The sequence below is a fragment of the Arachis hypogaea genome, chromosome 19, assembly GCF_003086295.3.
Source record: "Arachis hypogaea cultivar Tifrunner chromosome 19, arahy.Tifrunner.gnm2.J5K5, whole genome shotgun sequence".
NCBI lineage: Eukaryota > Viridiplantae > Streptophyta > Magnoliopsida > Fabales > Fabaceae > Arachis > Arachis hypogaea.
In genome coordinates, this window is record NC_092054.1 from 117,450,464 (window position 1) to 117,459,452 (window position 8,989).

At 29.1% G+C, this 8,989-nt stretch overlaps 1 protein-coding gene across 2 annotated transcripts; it reads left to right on the forward strand.

Moving 5' to 3' along the window:
* The first annotated feature begins 2,218 nt into the window (after positions 1 to 2,218).
* LOC112779479 (probable aldo-keto reductase 1) lies at positions 2,219 to 8,657 on the forward strand. Of its 2 annotated transcripts, XM_025823769.2 has the most exons (8): positions 2,242 to 2,417; positions 3,512 to 3,556; positions 5,078 to 5,245; positions 6,121 to 6,330; positions 6,718 to 6,890; positions 7,065 to 7,161; positions 7,445 to 7,598; positions 8,247 to 8,657. In XM_025823769.2, the coding sequence occupies exons 3-8, from the start codon at positions 5,102 to 5,104 to the stop codon at positions 8,441 to 8,443; spliced, it is 975 nt and encodes a 324-aa protein (XP_025679554.1). In that variant the 5' UTR covers positions 2,242 to 2,417; positions 3,512 to 3,556; positions 5,078 to 5,101; the 3' UTR covers positions 8,444 to 8,657. The 2 variants fall into 2 exon arrangements, with proteins under 2 accessions (XP_025679553.1, XP_025679554.1); XM_025823768.2 differs by lacking the exon at positions 3,512 to 3,556 and having other exon boundaries at positions 2,219 to 2,417.
* Positions 8,658 to 8,989: the final 332 nt, after the last annotated feature.

Below are 8,989 nucleotides of genomic sequence, written 5' to 3' on the forward strand. Positions count from 1 at the left end.
AATATTTTCACTAAAACCTTCATATTTTGTTAGTTATATTATACTCATCTTTTTAAAGCAATGAATTATCTTCTTTCTAGAATTTTAAAATTATTTTTGTCAACAACTATTATGATTGTGCATAATATAAATATATTGAAATTAATTACTACAAAATAAAATATTTTATTAAATTTAAAATATTAATATATAAATTTCTCTTGAAAAGTAATAAATCATACAAATCTGTGTTATTGCAGGAAATTTTGGCTATGTTCATTGATACATTGCTCCAGTATGGTTTTTCAAACTAAAACTAGTAAATCTACAACCACTTTTGACAGTTTAGATCAACAATGAATCTAATCAGAATTGTCCGGATAAGTGTTCTACACCTTGGGCAAGTAAATCACTTTGGATGTCACTGTCAAAATTCTTCCAATCCAAACATATCCACTTTCACTTTTGAGTGCATATGCCACCATCTCATCAATTAGCCTATGGTCATACCTGAAGCCACTTAGAGTGTCAATTATCTATGTGTAATGAATCAAAGAAATTTGGTTCATCAAAATGAAAACATTTCAAACATTTAAACCAAAATTCAAGTATAAACGGAGCAAGCAAGCAAGAATGGCGCAAGCAAGTAAGAACAGAGAAGATGGAGCAAACAAAAAAATTAGGATCTGAAACACTTAAACACTTCGATTTTAGCTTTGATATGCCAAATTGAATAAGATCAAGCAAGCAAATAGAGCAAAAATAATAACAGAGAGAATCACATGCTTATGAGTATTCAAACCAGAATTAAAAAAAATAAATGGAGAAAACCTACCGCGGTGACGATCTTGTGTGTTTACACACAAGAACGGAGGCGGTGCAAGCGGCGAAAGTATGGTGTTGCGACAAGAGCAGCAACGGTGGCTGGAAGACCTTGGCGACATAGATCTGAGACGAACAAACGATGACAGCGATGCGGATATGAGGCAGATCGGATGGAAATGAAGTCCAAGGAGTCGTTCGCAGAGGAAATGTGTTGACAAAAAAAGGTGCTTTCTCTCGATCTCAGAGGCGGAAGAGAAGAGCCTTTGCTCGATTCCAAAAGCCTTTGGAACTGCGGCGGCAATGCCAACGACGACGAGCTTAGAGTTTCGACGGTGAGCTCTCTCTTCTATCTATGTTTCACACAATCTCTCCTTCTGTTTGTTAATTGGCTAATTGTTATGAAAAAAATGTTTTAGTAAGAATACTAGTAGCCATAACACTATGGCCACTAAAAATTTTTAACTAAAAGTTTTTTTTATGTATTTTTTAGTGACAATAATATTAGTTGCCATTATAATATATAGTATTAGTGGTAAATATATAATTACTATAAAAACACAACTTAAATAAATCAAACAGCAGCCATTAAGCTATTGTCGCTAAAAGTTAGTCGCTAAAATTAATATTTCTTGTAGTAAAATTAATCAATTAATAAACAATGATCAGGATCGTTGTAACAAATCGATAATCAAAGTGAATCATAAACAATTACAATTGATAGAACTGGACAATTAAAAAAGACATTGCTGATAAATTACGAAATTATTAATATTAAGATTGAAAAATATAAAATTAGAATTTCAAATTCAAAATAAAATTGAAAAAGAGATTAAAGATTGACATTGATGAAACATCAAATTTTTAATGCATATAAAGTTATAAAAATAAGATAAATAATAAATAATAAAATAATAATTTATAAAATATAAAATAAATTTAAAATTAAATAATATATAAAAATTAATTAATAAATAAAATTAAAAATTATTATTTCACAATTGTTAAAATATTTTAAAAATATATTTAATTACTAAGACTATTTAATAATATTTTATTAGGACCGTCAAAATCAAAACCCACTGTGTGTTTCTAGTGCCCCCTAGTGCTAACATCTTGTGTTGGTTAGTATATATTCTTAACCTTTTATGATTATATTTTCTCCACTAGATATTATATATTGATTGATTATTCTTAAATAAAAAAATAAAAACATTGGAGAGAGAGATGTAAAGCACAAACATAATAATCATTAATCAACCACCACGTACAATAGCAATGTGTTACTTTTTTTTTAGTTCGTGGTGACATACTCAATGATGAAATCAACAACAATCGTGACACACCGAGTGTCGTTAACAAAGTCATCACAAAGACCAAATACAATATATTAAAGCAATTAAACGCCTATTTATATAGATAGATACTTTCAAAGTGCAAATATCCCGAATTAACAAGCATATTAATACATACATATATACATACAAACTCATATTTCAAACATAATCGTCAAGGCTCCATTTGGATTCTATTTTGTGTAACGTAAAGACAGAACAATGGCCGAAGTTCAGAGCATCCATATTCCTCGTGTGAAACTTGGTAACCAAGGCCTTGAGGTATTAAACTCTCTTTTCTAATTCAACTCGAATATTTAGTTTAAAAGATAAGAATCACCTATCAATCTACTGCAGCTACTCGTAAAATAAAAATGTTATACATACATTAAAATTAGTCATTATATATATATATATATATATATATATATATATATATATATATATATATATATATATAAAACTTATTTTTAATGTATATTTTATACTAATAATTAATTTTAGTATTTGATTTTAATATACACTTATTATGATTATATACTCAAAGTATATCTTCAAAGTAAAACTTCTAATCTATATTTATGCTATATATATAGGAATATTAAAATTTTTGGTTTTTTTATTCTAAAATATATTTTTCATTGTATATAATTTATGAAAGATTATTATTTTTAAAATTTAAAACAAAAGTATTTTAGTTAAATTATAAAATTTTTATCCTCTCAACTAATTTTTAATTCAATAGATACGATAGTACTTATTGATACACTAGTCATAATAATTATATTTGTATGAATCAAGAATTATGTATCTAAGGACAGATTAATATAAACTATAAGGATTTGCAATCAAAGTACTTGATCGCTTGTAGTTAAGGAAATGTAAAATGGCCAATGAGCTATAGTTTAAATGGCATATTTTTATATATTCATCACCTAAAAACAAGGTTGCGAAAACCGGACCGGTCATCGAACCGGTCAAGTGACTGGTTCAATAGTTCAATGGTTCAACCGTGGTTGAACCGTGGTTAAACCGGTTTAATTAAATATAGAGTGAAATTATAAAAAATTGAATACATAATTTAAAAAAGTTAAATTCAATAATTTTAAACTAATAAGATTCAAAATTTAACAATTTCACAAAATAAACAATACATAATTTATCATTAAAAGGCCATAAACAACTTCAAATGACAATATTCAAAACGCACATAAATGACAAATGACAAACACAATGTTTTGCACCCAAAAGAAACAATGTTCAACAAACAATAGGAACTACAGCTACTACAGCTACTACAGCTCTTTCTTTAAAGTAACTTCCAATTTGTGTAGCTACTACAGCTCTTCTCTTTCTTTTGTCTCTCGTTGTTGTAGGAACAGCAGCTTGTATAGGGTTAGGCGATTCAGCCTCTTGTGCATGTGCTTCCCCACCATAAGCCTCCTCCTCAAATTTTCTTTTCTCCATCTTATTTTTCTTGTTTTCCATCAGAATCCTTTTGAATTGAAGTTCCACTTCTTCAGTTACTTTGCTACATACTTTGATTTGTCCTGGAATTTTCGCAAGATGATATTTCATCCTATATATCCCCCTTCCATTATAAGTGTTCAAACAAAAAATACACATATATTGTGCCTTATTATTTTTATCATATTTCACAGTGAAATATTCCCAAGCCGGGTCAGATTTTCCTCGAGAGGAAGCTGTCTGAGATTCTTGTCCAGCATTATGTTGTTGTTGTTGATCATTTTCTGACTGTTCCATCTAAATTCAGAATGCCAGCAACCCAGAATCCAGACCAATATATCAATTCATAGTTCAAAGTTCATACAATTTATAATTTTATATGCATTCAATAGAGCAGAATCGACAAAATAAAAAAACTAAACAGAGCAGACTTGAAAAGATTCAAAAAAAAGAAAAATTGAAGAACAGAGCATAACATAATTTTCAATTTCAACATGCATCAATTTTATTCTCAAATCCAACATACAAGTATACAACAAATTCATTCCACATTTGATTAATCATATTAAAAAAAATAAAAGAACAGAAGCCAGAAAAAAAAATTGAAACAGTATACACTAAACAGACGCCAGAAACCCGATCTTACCTCAAGAGAAGAACGAAGAAAAGCCAGAAAACAACACAGCACGAAGCCACGAACAGAAGCCACAAACCCAGAAGCCCTAAACCCAGAAATCCAGAAACCCAGAAGCGGAGAAACCTAGAAGCCAGAAACGGAGAAACCCAGAAACCCAGGTGCGTGAGCGTGGGCGACAGTGCGCGACGGTGCGCGGACGTCGGCGACGGTGCCCGAAGGTGGCCGAACGTCGGGTGTTCTTCACGGCGTCCTCTGATCCGTTGTATGCATAAGCTGCTTCAATGTTGGAGAGTGGAGAATAGATTGGGAGTGGAGCTGATGGTTGGGAGTGGCGGTGGAGGGTTCTTCAATCTTCAGTTCTTCACTCTTCAGCCTTCACTTCTTCGAAGATTTTGGAGAGATTAGGGATTTTGGCTTTGGGTTTTCAATTTTGGGAGTGGCAGCCTCAGCAAGTCACACGTTCTTCATCCCCTTTTTCTTTTTTTTTTTTTTTAAAGAAACAACGCCGTTTGACTAGTAGGGGAAAAATCGGCACGTATAAAAACCGGCCCGATTCGCCCGGTTTACCGGTTAACCACCGGTTTGATCAGTTTTTTCGCCGGTTTTTTGTAGTACGGTTTGTTCATGGACCGAACCGACTACATGACCGGTTTCCGGTTTTCAGAACATTGCCTAAAAATTGTGGATTTGAGTCTCACTTCTAATTTTAAAAAATAAAAAAATAAATATAATAACCGTTCGTCCAATGTAGTTTTGTCATTTTAAATATTTTAACTTGAATATTATGAAACATTTATGTATGTATTAATTTATGATTCAATTATTTTCTATTATTAAGGTTTCGAAGTTGGGATTTGGATGTATGAACCTTACTGGAGCCTACGCTGCTGGTGTTTCTGAAGAGGAAGGCATTTCTATTATTAAGCATGCTTTTAATAAAGGAATCACCTTCTTTGATACTTCTGATATTTATGGACTCAATGCTAATGAAATTTTGGTCGGAAAGGTACGAAGGAATTACTACTTCTGCATAAAAACTATTCTTATTTGGGATACTCTTACCAAGTACAATTTTTAAGGATATAAAAGTTAAATTTGTTTAAAATAAAAAATTATGCATTCAGCATCATTGAGATTATTATAGTCTCTTACATTGAGCATCATTGAGATTATTATTGTATTGATTGCAAATGGAATTGCTATTGCCTCTTTTAATTAAAATAAGCTATCCAAAGTTATATCTTTAACTCTTCAATAAAAGAGAACAATATACAATAACGAAACTTTCTGGATTTTGGCTTTGTTATAGAGGATATTTTTGCCATTTTAATTGAACAAAGCAAGAGTAAAAGGAAAAGGAAAAGAGAAGCATTAAAATTTAGAACACATGTATGTGATGTGGAAGGTACATCCATAAAAATTCGATAAGTCAACGGACTAACAGTTTCTATTAATATATATTAACTAATATTTATGAAGAATAAAAATTATTTTTCAATAAAAAATCTACCAAAAAAAATTATCATGTGCAATACACATTTTCTCTGAATCTAGTGAAAAAAAACTCTACTCTTCGCCTAATTCTAGTCTTCATTAACAAATTTTTCAAAAAAATCTAGTGTCATTTCTATCAAAAGAACTACAAACTAGAGGAATGGTATGCGTAAGACTTCAAAGAGATGTGAATGGAATTTAACCATCGTAGAACTTAAAATTAACTCTTTTTTTTACTTATTGTTTACGTTGTTCATAAAAAACGTAGTTTTCTATACTTTCTCTAATTCATTATTTATCGCTCTTATTAGCAAGATCTTTATTAACTGAAAATTGACATTTTCTTTAGCTTTTCTTATGTATAATATTTTTGTATTATTTTTTCAGGTTTTAAAGCAACTCCCTAGAAAAAAGATCCAGATAGCTACAAAGTTTGGTATTGAAAAGTTAGATATTAATACTTTAAACTTGAAGATCAATGGTACACCAAACTATGTACGCTCATGTTGCGAAGCTAGTTTGAAACGTCTTGGAGTTGAATACATCGATCTCTATTATCAGCATAGAGTGGACACAACAGTTCCTATAGAAGACACAGTTAAAAACTTCTTTTATTAATAGCTTTGCAAATTAATTAAATTGGAACATAGGACACATTCTATACTAGTGGTCACTTTTTTTTTTTTATCATTTTCTTGTGTTGTATAATATCTTTTCTTTTAAATTTTGTTAAATTTTATATCATGCATGAAATAGAAAAAGATAACATTCGATAACTTTTTGACTTATGTTATCCTATTATTAGTAGTTACTGTCGTAAACACATTTTTATATGAAGATGATATTATTTATATGTTTAGTCAAATATGTTAATTCATATAATAATTTACAATATCATTTTTATATGAAGACATCTTTATGAAATTAGTCACCTATCTTACTAAGTACATTATTAACAAGTAGTTTCTTGGATTATTATTATAGATGGGTGAACTTAAGAAATTGGTGGAAGAAGGAAAAGTTAAATACATTGGATTATCCGAAGCTAGCTCGGATACAATACGAAGAGCACATGCAGTTCATCCAATTACTGCTGTACAACTTGAATGGTCACTTTGGACTCGTGATGTTGAAGAAGAGATAATTCCTCTTTGCAGGTTAATTTTAGTTACTTAATTTCATAGTAATAATATATGTGTGGGTTTTATATGACTTGTTAAAATTTAAGAAGATAGAAGGGGAACACATAGGCCTTGTTGTTTCTGAATGTATATAATTTCATATTTGTGTTGATGTGAGATTAAGCTTTTCTAATACTTTTATTTTTTTAGAGAGCTTGGTATTGGAATTGTACCATACAGTCCTCTTGGTCGTGGCTTTTTTGGTGGCAAAGGAGTCGTGGAAAACCTTCCAGCTGATAGTCTTTTGGTAGGTAAATTTATGAAATAAATTAAATTTTCATCTGATCCTTATAAAGAAAAAATATTATTTTTAAATAATAAGTATAAAAGTTAATTATTTTTATTTCTGTAAAGATTTAATACTTAATTAAATATAAAAATATATACATTAAATTTTTTATTTTTAAAAAAATGATGTTAAAATTAATATCTAGTAAAAAAGTGAATTCTTTCACGAGATAATTATTAAAAAAATCAATAAGATAGTAAATTCTGAATGTCTAATAGATGGTTACTTTTTTATTTACAAGAATACTCATCCTCGCTACCAAGCACAGAATTTGGAGAAGAACAAAAAGATATATGAACGAATAGAAAGCCTTGCTAAGAAGCACCAATGCAGCCCTGTCCAATTAGCATTAGCATGGATTCTCCAACAAGGCAATGATGTTGCACCTATTCCTGGTCAGTAACATAACAAAATATTATTATACATCTCTTTTTAATTTTCTTCATTTAAAAGTATATATATATAAAAGATGTAACATCAAATTTGGTTTTTGAAAATTCTAAGCACTCATTCAAATAGTTTTTGATTTTTTAAAATATCAAATTGATCTTTAAATTTTATAAATTGTATTCATCTTTAATTTAACTACTGTTAACATATAATTGACTTGGAGTATTATAATACTAGTGTAGGATTTTCAATCGAAGATAACATGATTAAGATTTTAACAAATATGTATCTCAAATTCGTTAATTAGGTCTACACTGATATAAAATTAATTGATCAAAATAAGTTTAATTAACTAATTTATGACACCTATTTAATTATACTGAAATCTTAACCACGTTTTTTTATTGTTAGAGATGCCTCACTGATATTTTAATGCTCCATATCAGTGTTAACAATACTTAAATTAAAGACAAATGTGATTCATAATTTATAAATTTAGGAACCAATTTGGTCTTTTCTAAAAATCAAAGATTATTTTGATAGACGTTAAAATTTTTAAAATTCAAATTAGACATTCCCTAATATATAATGTATGAAAAATATTATACATAATATTGTTAGTTATTTACTGAAATTTGTGTTCACCTTTACAGGAACAACCAAGATTAAGAATCTGGATCAAAACGTTGGTGCCTTAGCAGTGAGACTTGAAGAAAGGGTCTTAAAAGAAATTTCCGATGCAGTTCCAATTGAGGATGTAGCAGGTACTCGTCACTTTAGTGAAACTCATGGAAAAGCTACATGGAAGTTTTCTAACACTCCACCAAAAGATTCAAGTATCTCAGCTTGAAGAACTAGAAGTCCTCTATATTTGAACAATAGTGCACAAATTTATGAATTGAAGACAATTATGTGGAAGCATATGTGATGCATACTCTATAAAAATACACTATGGGATACTCGTAAACCTGTATGAATAGTGATATGGATTGGTTTTTGGCTCGGTTGATTATTATTTGTTTTGTTTTAAAATAAAATAAAATGAGTCAAGTTTAATTTTAGCATGCTTGGAATTCAAATTATACTCTAAATTTATGGTTTAGACTAATGCCTTTTTTTTCCTCTCTTTTCTTTTTGTGTGTTTTGATAAAATAAAAATTATGAAAACACACAGTAATAAAAAAAATTATGAAATAAAATTCTTGCTAATGTTTTTTACATATATAGTACGTAATTATATATAGAGTAATAGAATAAGTAACTTATGAAACATTTTTTGATGAATTTATAAGTCCTACTTAAAGGAAAAAAGTATTAACTATTTTTTTTAAAAAAATTGTGATGAGTTTATAGATATCCATGAGAACAAAAAATATTAAATAAAGAGAAAATTTAT